The sequence below is a fragment of the Silurus meridionalis genome, chromosome 22 (genome assembly GCF_014805685.1).
Source record: "Silurus meridionalis isolate SWU-2019-XX chromosome 22, ASM1480568v1, whole genome shotgun sequence".
Classification (NCBI taxonomy): domain Eukaryota; kingdom Metazoa; phylum Chordata; class Actinopteri; order Siluriformes; family Siluridae; genus Silurus; species Silurus meridionalis.
The window spans coordinates 15,178,355-15,190,738 of record NC_060905.1 but is presented as its reverse complement, the minus strand read 5'-3'; the positions used below and the strand labels follow the sequence as shown (position 1 = coordinate 15,190,738).

At 37.8% G+C, this 12,384-nt stretch overlaps 1 protein-coding gene across 1 annotated transcript in view; it reads left to right on the top strand.

Moving 5' to 3' along the window:
• The window catches only part of ppp1r9a (protein phosphatase 1, regulatory subunit 9A), a 57,466-nt gene extending 48,949 nt beyond the window's left edge, over nt 1-8,517 (top strand). The window contains 9 exon segments of the mRNA XM_046835304.1: nt 2,115-2,166; nt 3,616-3,685; nt 3,789-3,840; nt 3,939-3,986; nt 5,599-5,718; nt 5,889-5,912; nt 6,701-6,883; nt 8,154-8,263; nt 8,265-8,517. Coding sequence (XP_046691260.1) covers nt 2,115-2,166; nt 3,616-3,685; nt 3,789-3,840; nt 3,939-3,986; nt 5,599-5,718; nt 5,889-5,912; nt 6,701-6,883; nt 8,154-8,263; nt 8,265-8,364 — 759 coding nt within the window. The 3' untranslated portion in view covers nt 8,365-8,517.
• The last annotated feature ends 3,867 nt before the right edge of the window (nt 8,518-12,384 follow it).

Below are 12,384 nucleotides of genomic sequence, written 5' to 3'. Positions count from 1 at the left end.
TCTGACATTAAACCGATCCGTGGCGCAAAAAAGGTTGTGGACCTCTGATATAGATGCTTTGGTGTCATTTGTTCATTTTGAGTATTTTCTGAGTATAATTTTACCACTAATTTTTGAAGGTAGCAAAAATGTATAGAAGTCAGTGGTCATAGAAGGGTGTATGTAATGTAATGTGTGCAGAAATATATGGGGGTAAAGTGCTGGGTAAGTGCTTCTTATTTAATGGCAAATCAAACAATTTAAACCAGCAGCAAACCCGATTAAGTAAAACAGGCGAAGGTTGGGCAATTCGCAAACAAAAATACGAGGCTAAAACTAGAGGGTTGCCATGATTCTTAAAAGTACATGAATTTTAGACACATGAATTCAAGGCCTGGAAAGTAATTGAAAACAATTATAGGTCCTGGAATGTGCATTAATTATATTTGAAACAGATTTTCTTTAGTAAAATGGTGCTTGAATCTCATCAGTAAATGATTATTAGGTGTCTGTCTGTGTACAATGACATGCTAGCCAGAAAGCTAAACTTGTAGCGAAATAGTGAAAATGCATTTTCCCTCACTACTAGAATATTTTAGAACATTAGAGCATTCTAAATAATAATAAATAATGTTCTTATTAATATAAGAACATTATATTGCTAACAGTGTTCGAGTGTTGTCCGTTGTGGTACTTCCCCTTGATTTCGTACTGGGCAGAGGTTGGACATTTGAGCTGTGAGACTTGCTGTCTCCAAAAGGAACATTCTTATTGACAAAAACAAAATTAAACATTAAATTATTAAAGCTAATTAAATACAGTCAAGCAGAAGAGCCCAAAACATACACGTCATGCATATTTTGAGTTCATTTTCTGTATAAAATGTGTACTGAATTTGTTCTTATAATATCTCTGTCTTTAATGCATTAAAGTCACGCTAAGCATTTTTTTATGTGTTTATTACAGGCCGGAAAAGGGGGGGCAGGGCATGGGCAAGGGGGTGGCAGGGCGGGGCAGGGATCACTAATGGATTATGTGTTGATTGTTGATCAATAATTTGTACATCCATTGTTCAAGAGTCCCACAAACCCAAATACTCGTAAAAAACGTAAAAAAAAAAATTCAAGAAACTAAGCCATATTTTAAATATTTGGTATTTTAAGCAAAAAAAATTTTTAAAAATAGTGATTTCATTTTAGAACTTGTTTTTCATTTTTAATTAAAAAAAAAAGGAATCAGGACCTTTTGATTAGCATAATAATACAATCACTATTCGCTTTGCATGATCCTAGCATTAAGTCTCGTTGCTATTTTGCTCGGATTCACTAATGATCATAACTTTAAATGACTTGGCCAGTTCTTATACAAGATTTATACTGTACATTGAAATTAATTGACATGCCTGAGTCCCAGTGGTACTGATTCAATCTCACTCTTGTGTCAGAGCTTATACAGAATTACTGCTATAGATTTAAGTGTTATTTATGGCCTGTACCAAACCTTTCTTCAAGGGCATGAAGGGTAAAAAAGCAAGCATATAGGACACTGTTAATAACTTTCCAAATGGTTGTCTGTTATTCAGTGTGTATATCGCAGTTACAAATAGCCTAATATTATTAGATCATCTCTGTAGCACATAGTTCTTCATAATAATAAATCGAATGAAGTGTAGATTAGAGATAAAATTAGGTTATAGATCAAACTCGATTAAATCGGTTATTTTAAAGGTCCCATTCCAAAGACGTTGTTTCTTTGGTGCTGCTTGCTGATTAATGTGTATTAACAAAGAAAGACACTTCATTCATTTAAGCTGAATTCAATTTTCTTTTTCATCCATCATTGGTGTTAATGTTGTTGCATCCACTTTGCTGCTTTCTGCTCTCAACAAACCATCTGCTGTAATTGTACAATTGGTCCTTGCTTATTATCCTAAAGGGTTGTGAGGCAGGAGACACAGGATGTAAGCAGTTTGCCAACGGACACGTAAAGGGCGCGTACAGAGCACTCTGTGAATCCATGAAATGGGAAATTGGACACCACATGTGAGCAATTGGGAGAGGGATAAATCAGTAGTAAATTATAGAGAATGTGTCTGATTTTTCTTTTCCATGCCCATTTTCTTTTGGTCTCTGTAGAGTTCTCAAATTCTCTCCGAGTCCATGGGCTCCAGGGTGCCTGAGAGTGAGGGTAAGTTTTCCTAATTTTTACTAAATATTCCCTTTACATATCAGGCCAATGAACAGTAACATGGCTGAAAGCCAAAACTTATTTCTGTTGTTCAGATCATCAGATATTTGATGACGTGCTTAGCCAAACTACCATGTACATATTGTATTTAATAGATGAAGGCACAGAAATATACCATAATTTTATTTAAAGCTTTACAATAAATGTGCAAGGAAATCAAACATATTGCCAAAAGTATGTAGACACCTGCCCTTAACACCCATATTTGACTATTTTAAAACTACAGACTAGGGGTGACCCGAATAGTCTAAGATTCACAGAGATGTTGTAAAACAAGGATCGTGCTATGTTTTGTTATATGTCTGATTTTACATAGAAATACTTTTTTTTCCCCAATAATACAATATACAACCTATTAGGATAATGCTTGTAAATAGAAACGTGAAGATTCAACCGCCCCTGTGACAGATTTGAGTTTCACTTTACATGATCCATGGGAGCATCTTGACGACGGGGATTTTAATAAAAAATATTTTTACAATGTCTGGGAGATTCTGTAAAGGCATACTTTGTTCTAATTTAATACTGTAAATTAATTTTTGATTGTTTTGTTTTTTTAGTGCATCTGTGTTGCGCTGTACTTAGGCTAATTTGCCAACATGTGAAATCCAAATCCTGTCTGCAGTTATTTATTAGGTTTATTGATCCAAATTGGTTTTGTATTTATTTATTTATTTATTTTTCTTCCTAATTTTCTCCCCTGCCTGACACACATACATATAATTCAACTATCAGTCAACTATAGGCAAGACTTTTACTACGAAAGTTAATACAACAGATAATACAATACAATAGATTTGCGATCAAGAGCATTAGTGAGGTTAGTCCTTAATGTTAAGTCTGGTCAGTGTTTCAATTCATTTCAAAGGTGTTCATTGGGTTTGAGGTCAAAATTCCCAGTAGACCGGTAGAATTCTTCCTCATTGCAAAGTCTTCATGGAGCTGCCTTTTTTCACAGAAGCATTGTCATTCTCACTAATCGGTCCCCTGGTGGTCTAGTGGTTAGGATGCGGCACTCTCACCACTGCGGCCCGGGTTCGATCCCCGGTCAGGGAACCAGCCACTCTTAGTGCCGGTCCCAAGCCCGGATAAATGGGGAGGGTTGCATTAGGAAGGGCATCCAGCGTAAAAACATGTCCCAAATCAAACATGCGGAGGATCCGCTGTGGCGACCCCTAACGGGAGAAGCCGAAAGAAAGTTATTGTCATTCTCGATAATGTTTGAGATTTTAGTTTCAGTGAAGGAAAATTCTATTCGATTGTGCACAAATACTCTCTAAAACAATTGTGTGCTTCCAGTTTTGTAGCAAAGATTCACATATACAGTAGATGATTGGGTGTCCACATACTTTTGGCCATGTAGAGAAATTGAAATTGCTATTTCTGCAGGTCTTCCAGTGATGTCAAGCCTTTTCCAAGGTCTAGATACAAAATGCAGCAAGACGCTTCTGGAATTAGGGTGAGATAAAGGAGAAAAATTGTGATAATGGGTTGTGTAGAATTTCAGGACACGTTTATGCATGTATTCTCAATTCATTTCTGCTTACTTTTCTGCATTTTAGCTCCACAGATCATTCAATAGAAAAACCCAACACGGAGAAACACAAAAGCAAGGTATGGCTTTTCGTCATTTATCAGTTTACCTGAAAAAAGAGACTTGCTTTGGTTGTTTATTCAAGCTGTGTTTACTGGTAACATTTCTTTGTTTGCAGAAGAAAGCCTTTTCATGGCCACACCTCTTCAGCTATTCATATAACTTGGTACTTTGTCTGTGGTAAACTTAGACATATGCTCATAAAATTTAAACCTGAATCTGAATACTTGCAATCAGCTCTCATTTTTTTTAAACAAATGGTTGCATGGATTGATTATTCTTCAGTCTTCTCAATAATTAAGACTTCTTACAAATGATTTCTCATGGAATGGAAATCAAACTAGACAGAAGGATTAAGATTCTGCTTTTATTTTTGGAAGATCTACCCAAATTTTTGATTTTGCTATAATGATTTGATCTGACACAAATGCATTATTCTAAAGGCAATATCAGCAATTTTGAAAGCAAGCATAAAAATAATGAACAAAATGGCCACCAGAAAAAAATGATTTTAGTTACTGAAACAAGTATTGAAGTAATATTCAGATTCTTTAACTTTTCCAGGTGAGAGGGAATGCTGAAAAGTGCTGAAGTGCTAGGGGATTTTTTTTTTTTTTTTTAAAGAAAGCCTATAAAAAAATCAATTTAAAAAATGAAAGCCACAAAGGGACCCTTAGGAAAGGCTAGACCTTTAGTCAATATTATGTTATGAAATAAGCTTTTAAAGAAACACAGCGTGAAATTTGCGCACACTCGCGCGCACACACACACACACACACACACACACACACACACACACGTGTCTTACGGTCTTGGTGAGGAGACAGTATATGAAACAAAGTTTGTGGACACCTGACTATAAGATTGGTTTGTGCTTTTAAACATCTTATTCCCCATTATTCCTCATTTGCAGTTATAATTCCCTCCACTCTTCTAGGAAGATGCTCCACTAGATTTTGGTGTGTGTGTGTGTGTGTGTGTGTGTGTGTGTGTGGAGAAAAGTCAAGTACTGATGTAGGTCAGGTGAGGAAGCCTGAGGTGCAGTCAGCATTTAAATTTATCTCAAAGGTCTTTAATAGGGTTGAGGTCAGAGCTCTGTATCAGGTCACTTTAAGATCTTTCATTCCAGCCCACATTTCTTTATGAAGCTGGCTTTGTGGGCATTGTCAGATGCAAAACTTTTGCTTTGTGAATGGAACACAGTATGTGTTAAGTGTCATGAGAGCACTTATCCTGATAGTTTGACTACTTACAGAAAACTGCATAAGATCCTGTTTACAATGCCTTGAGTAATACTTAAGAATGGATGGTTTTAAATCATTGGACTTATTAATGAGGCACATTTAAGTAAATCCCCCCAAAGCAATTCAACGTGGTTGCAAACATCTGAGCTTAATAATAAAGATAATTGATGCTTTAGACAATTAAACATTAAATACACTTTTGAAGATAAACTGTAAAAAAAAACACACACAAGGGTGAAGCAGACATTTGTGCACAGTACTACACGTGATCCATCTGATTTTCTTAAAAAAATATGATCAGTATTTATATTTCTTCTGGGAGTTCCTAGGTTGTCAGTGTGATTCCTCTCATTTAATAATGCATAATAAACTCAGTTAAGAATCAGTCATGAACAATTTGCCCAATGCTGATTATTTACACCAGAGCCACAGTCATCTAATAGAAAACCACATCAGCCTGTTCTGCTATTTACAGACCTGAAAAGCTGTTTAGTGCATTTTCTCTGTGTTCTGATGCTGATTGTTGTTTCTTAGGCTTCTACTGGGATGGACAACGTCAGCGTGAGCAGCTCCAGTTTAGGAGAGATCTGTGGTGTGGTCAATGAGCCAAAGTTGACTGGCTGCTCACACACATTACTGCTCTCTTCAGATGAGGTGTGTGGGTGTAAATAGCATTTTCTCCATCGTTGAAAAAAACGGAAGTGTGAGCATTGTTTCTGTGCTAAAAAAGAAACTTTGCAAGTTTATGCCAGCAAATGGGGCTGTTGTATCCTTATGGAAAGAAGCTAACACAGTCACCTTTTTCTTTATGCTGCGTGTGTCAGAGTCTGGATACAAGTGATGATGAGGTGAGGTGTTTTTTGATTGATTTATTTGAGCTTCTTTCAGTTCAGTTCTTCCAGTGGTTTTCTTGTTTTTATATTTTTCAATTTTCACTTGATTCACATTCATTAACTGCTTAATTCTAGTCAGTGGATGCAGAGATTATATTGGAAACAGAGTGGGAATACTTCCTGAATAGGATGCCAGTCAATCTCAAGGATCTATGCACACACAAATATAACAAAGGGGTCTCCAATTCACATAATGGAATGCTTTTTGGGAGGATTCAGGAAACCAGAGAACATGAAGGGAATCCATACAGACATAGGAAGAATATGGAGAACTCAAAACAAACAGTAAACCGAGCCCATGATAAAAATAGACTCAGAAATTGTGAGGCAGCAACAGTACAGACTTGGCTCAATGTGTTTTATAATTTATAATATCAAGATCTCAATTTGCCTCAGGTACATAAAGATCCTTCATCTGCTACAAAAAGATGATGCATAGTACCTAACAATGAATGTGACTCATAGTATAACCTCCTAGAATGTGTGTGTGTGTGTGTGTGTGTGATGTGCCTGAAACATCTCATACATTTTACATGATTATGTGAGTAGAGGGTGTGAATGTGAAGGTCCTTTACATGAAAAATAACGTGAAAATAAATTCTTCATGTGAAAATATAAATGAATCAAGCGCTGCACAGGGGGAAAAAAGTATCTAAAAATTGGCAAATTTCACATGCAAATCATATGATTATTCAGAAGTGAGTTTGATAAGACAGAAGGCTGTGTGTCTGTGTTCATGCCAGATCCAGGACGAAGGGCAGCCGTTAAAGCAGCACCAGTGGCAGAACCGCAGTGTGACAGACTGGTCATGTCAGCAGGTGTGTCTCTGGCTCATGGGCCTGAACCTGGAGCAGTACATCCCTCAGTTCACTGCCAAGAACGTGAATGGAGAGCAGCTCCTGCAACTTGACACTGACACACTCAAAGTGAGAACACACACATGCACACACACACACTCACACTCACACACACACATACACACTGCTCAAAACCCAGAAAGATTTTAAGAAATCTTATATCACATCAAATATCTTTTATTTGTAGACCACTGTTAACAGTACACAACACTGTACTGTTGTGATATATTCGTCATATTCACATAGCAGCAGTGGTACTGGGAGAACGAGCTTGAGAAACCGAGGAGAAATTATTCTACATATAAAATATTGGTCAAAAATATTGGTCATTTTCTAAATAATGAAAGTGTTGTGCATCTACTAATAGTGACATATAAATAAATAGTTTTTTTACTAATGCAAATATGTTAAAAACGATGCATCGCAATACTGTGCAACTGCCAACTTGTATCTGATGCACACTTTTTTTATCCGATGCATCACATCGTTAACTTTCATGACATTGTACGGATGCAAAACAGTAAATCTCACCATCCGTACTACCTACTGTGCATAGTGTTTTGACGTGCCACATGTCCCCATGTTGCTGAAGTTTTGCAATTTAGCATATTTCGCTGGTTAATGTTTTGGTGTGTCACACGTCTACATCGTGTCAACTTTAGTAATCCGTAAGTCAGTCGTTTAACGAGCATGTGATGTCAACATTTCTGATTCTAGAAAGAACCCTACTGTCAAACAAACCTTCATTTTAGTTCCTCATAGGGATCAGATACATTGTTTGTGAATTTGGTCCCTGGTTAGGGGGTCAAAATTGCAGTCTTTACACGCATTCATTCATCCTAAGTGGCTGCTTTATTCTGGTCAGGGTCACATTGGTTACAGAGTTTTTACTGGGAACACTGGGCAAGAAGTGGGAGTCAATACACCCTGAATAGGATGCAAGATTATTTCAGGGCTCCATGAACACAAATATTCACACACTCAATCACCTTAAGGCTCAAGTCAACAGTATACATCCTGGAATGATTTTAGGAGAATGGAGGAAACCAGGGAAATTTAGCAGGACCCACAGCCACAGGAAGAACCGAGCTCAGGATTTAACAGGGACCTTAGAGCTGGGAGGCAGCAACACTACTCATATGGCTGAATTTGTTTTATTATTTATGCTCAAGATCAAATATTCTGGTTCCTGGTAGAACCCTAATGTCAAGCTGAGTGAAATTCTAGTGCCTTATTAGAATCAGATACATTGTAGAATTTGGTCCCTGGTTAGAATTTCAGAATGATCTTCATATGCAATGTCAGTGTTTCACGTTAGTGTCAAATTTCCTTCTTCTAGGATCTTGGTGTGGACTCGTCTCAGGACCGGGCTGTGTTTAAGAAGAAGCTAAAGGATCTGAAGGTGCTGATGGAGAAGGCTCGCAGGAACAAGGAGAAGTTACAAAAGGGTGGAAAAACTACACAAGAAACAACTGGAGGAACTGAAGAAAGAGTGGCGCAAAAAGAGCCAGACCTCTGAGCTGGGGGGAAAAAAGCGCAACGCAGAGTGACTGCATTCAATCATGAAGATAATGAGGAATTATGAGAATCTAGTATTTTATAGTACACTTGTCTGAGCTCCATATAGCGGACAACGGAATCACAGTGGAAGAGGCACCGCTACTGAACTGCCACTGGAGCAAATAAACCTGAACCATCCCGAATAACTGATCCTTTTAATTAACTGTTAATTTATTGGGGGGGTTTTCAGCAGTTTTAGAACGCTTGTTCAAATCAAGAGGTGTCTATTTGATTGCATTTTAGCTTGAAATTAATTCACAGCGATTTCAAGCACCTTTAAGCATTATGTGTATATATGTACACACACACACACACACACACACACACACACACACACACACACACACACACACACACACACACACACATATATATATATATATATATATATATATATATATATATATATATATATATATATATATATATATATATATATACACACACACACATATATATATATATATATATATATATATATATATATATATATATATATATATATATATATATATATATATATATATATGTATGTATGTATATATAATATATTGTGCCATTTTCTACTGAGACCAAGATGTGTGGTTTACTCTGTGTGAAAGATCTTTCAGATAAAAAGCACAGGTGATACACAGTGAGGCACAGTGCTGCTGTCAATGCTGTCTGAAAAGCTCAAATGCTGCTCACTGGAAATACGGAACTCTTACTTATTAGAAGAAAGCCATTCCAAGTATTGAAACATCACAGACCTCGCACTAAATCCATCTGACCTTTCTGGATATCGTATACCTGTAGCTGTATTAACACTTCAGTGTGCTGTTGTGCAGTGTCCTGTATCCTTCAGTGACATAAATATTTTTTTTTTGTAAAGTCTGCTGCTCAGACCCCGGCACAAGTAAACAAACTACAAGGAATAATCAAAGAGAGGCCTGGATATGCCGTACAACCACACTGCAAGAGGCAGTACTGAAAATGCACTCCAAAGCTGAAAGAACTGATCGCTCAGACATCCTGCAGCTTCTCCTTCCTCACCGCTACCTGCTTTTAGTCGTCATTTGACCGAACTGGATCCTCAGACTCAAGTGCTGCCTTCTAACCTGCCGCTGTATAGATTTTGTATTGCATAGCCGCTCCGAGTGTGTGAACACCGACCCCCTCCCCGATTACAACAGTCTAACATCCACATGGTGTTCAGTAGCTGACAAACCTGTACTTAAAGCAGACCTATTCAAATTGATTATTTAACACTTATTATGTAAATGTCGTTTTATTTTCTGCTCAGTGGAATGAGATTTGTTTTCTTCATCAGCCTGCTGTGTTCATGCTTATCAATTTTTAGCTTAGCACCATATCCTGAGGAAAAAAAAATGTTTTAATTCAGTATATACAATACTAGTATGTATTGATCTCCATCAATACTGTTAATACATGATATTTCTGTCAGATTTCCAATTGCTTATTTAATATTCAGCTTTAGTTTAGCGACTTCTCATCGATTGCTGTGTTCTATTTCGCTGATACGATTTTACACTTCTGTGTTAATATTTCGAGTTTTTCCCTTATCCACTGGACTTGTTTTTGTGGACACTACTGGCCGGTTCTGCTGTAATCGTTTTCATGTTTATATTTGAAGTCATGATTATTGAAATAGAAATGGAACTGAAGAGTATAAGGAAGTGCTGAATGTTTATAAGTTCTCACACGATATGTTACTATACATGCTCGTATTTTACTGTCACAGCTAGTTACGGTGTCTTAGGAACCGTTTTTTTTTCTAAGGAATTTGTTTGAATTATTTATTTTTTAATTCTTGGAAAATTATTGAGAAAAGAATTTACAGAAAATTTATGATATAGTAATTTATCAACAAAGTACTAGTCATATTCATGCCAAAAATGTCATCGGTGTATCCCAGTGATCAATTCGGTTCTCTAGGTTTTGAAACCTTTATTTTGATCCACCATTAATGTATCAAAATTGACATGCTGCTGTGAAATTTCTCTGTCAGACAGCAATGTGCCATGACTTTTATACATGACAGCTAAAAGCAATATGTGAACTGAAGCCTGTAAGAGATATTGTCTCTTTGCTATAGATTTCTGATATGAATGTGTGTATGCACAGGATAATCATGGATTGATGCTGATGGTCATGATGCTTAATTATTATTAGTTTTGAGGACCGAACAGACCCTTCGCTGAAACTGTGTGCACCTTCTCGAGTGCTCTGGCACTCTTCAGACGCACAAACAAGGCAGCTGTTCATCGGTTTGTATAAACAGATCCTGCCCTGTGTATTCACTTCTGCGCTTTCCTGCTTTCCCAAAACAGTCATGGTGTTACAGTAGCTCCTTCCAGTTCAGACATACTACTGAAAGAGCTGCTCCAGGGATGTGATACGAATATCTTTTTCCACTCTGTTTTGTTGACTCATAGATGCATGAAGAACCCCAAGGTACCATGTCTCCCTCAGTTCCAGGACGGTCATATTTACAATGTTTTTTTTTCCGTGAGAGGTTGCAATTGTCACTCATGTTGACGTGTAAATACACCTCTAAATGATAACTATTCAGAGAAATACAATGAAGGTTCATTCCAAAATAGTGTCTGAATTTTTATTTTCTGTTTTATTACATAAATATAAAATACTATTAGGGTGGCATATTTTTAGTATGGCCAATTTGGGGGTCCCCACAGCGGATTATCTGTCTCCAAATCATGTTCTCTATGCCCCTCTCAAACCAATCACCTGTATGTCTTTCCTCACCACATCCATAAACCAATTATTTTCAACTGACCATCTAGGTAAAACACAAGTTTGGCTGTAACAAGATTACTTAGTGTAGTTGCATATTACTGTTAACATGTATGAGGACAGTGTGACAGCAGTGAAGTGTGCAGTAGGAACGACAAACTGGTTCAGGGTGGAGGTTGGAGTGCATCAAGGATCGGCTCTGAGCCCTTTCCTGTTTGCAGTGGTGATGGACAGGTTGAAGGACGAGGTCAGACAGGAGTCTCTATGGACTATGGTGTTTGCGGATAATATTGTGATTTGTGGTGAGAGTAGGGAGCAGGTTGAGAAGAGCCTGGAGGGATGGAGGTACACGATGGAGAGAAGGAATGAAAGTCAGTAGGAGTAAGACAGAGTACATGTGTGTGAATGAAAGGGGGGGCAGTGGAGTGGTGCGGTTGCAGGGAGAAGAGGTGGAGAAGTTCAGGTACCTGGGGTCAACAGTGACAAGAGAGAGACAGGAGAGTGTGTTAGAGAAGTGAAAAAAGAGTGCAGACAGGATGGAGTGGGTGGAGAAGAGTGATAGCAGGAGTGATTTGTGATAGGAGAGTATCTGCAAGAGTGAAAGGGAAAGTTTATAGGACTGTGGTGAGACCTGCGATGTTGTAGGTTTAGAGACAGTGGCGTTGAGTAAAATACAGGATGTGGAGCTGGAGGTAGCAGAGCTGAAGATTTTGAGGTTTTCGTTGGGAGTGACAACGATGGACAGGATTAGAAATGAGTTTATTAGAGGGACAGCGCATGTAGGACGTTTTGGAGACAAGGTGAGGGAGGTGAGATTGAGATGGTTTGTAGGAGAATACTGAGGATGGAGCCACCAGGAAGGAGGAGGTTAATGGATGTAGTGAGTGAAGACATGCAGGTAGTTGGTTTAAAAGAGGCAGGTGTAGAGGACAGGGGGGTATGGAGACGGATGATCCGCTGTAGCGACCCCTAATGGGAGAAGCCGAAAGAAGAAGCAGAAGCAGAGGCAGTGATGAAAAGTATCAGAGAAAAAACACACATGCTGTTTACTTGTGTTTAAATAATCGTTTACTGCCAGCACATTATTGGGATTTTAGTGGGGCACAAAATGACCTCATAATTGTGGAATTGTACCTTAAATAAAATAAATGTAGAAATACGGGAACATATGCAACATTTTTTTTTTTTAACTAGAACCTCTGTGAACTTCAGCAGTCCAGGTCACCACTGGTTGCTCCTGGTGCTTTCTACTTTTG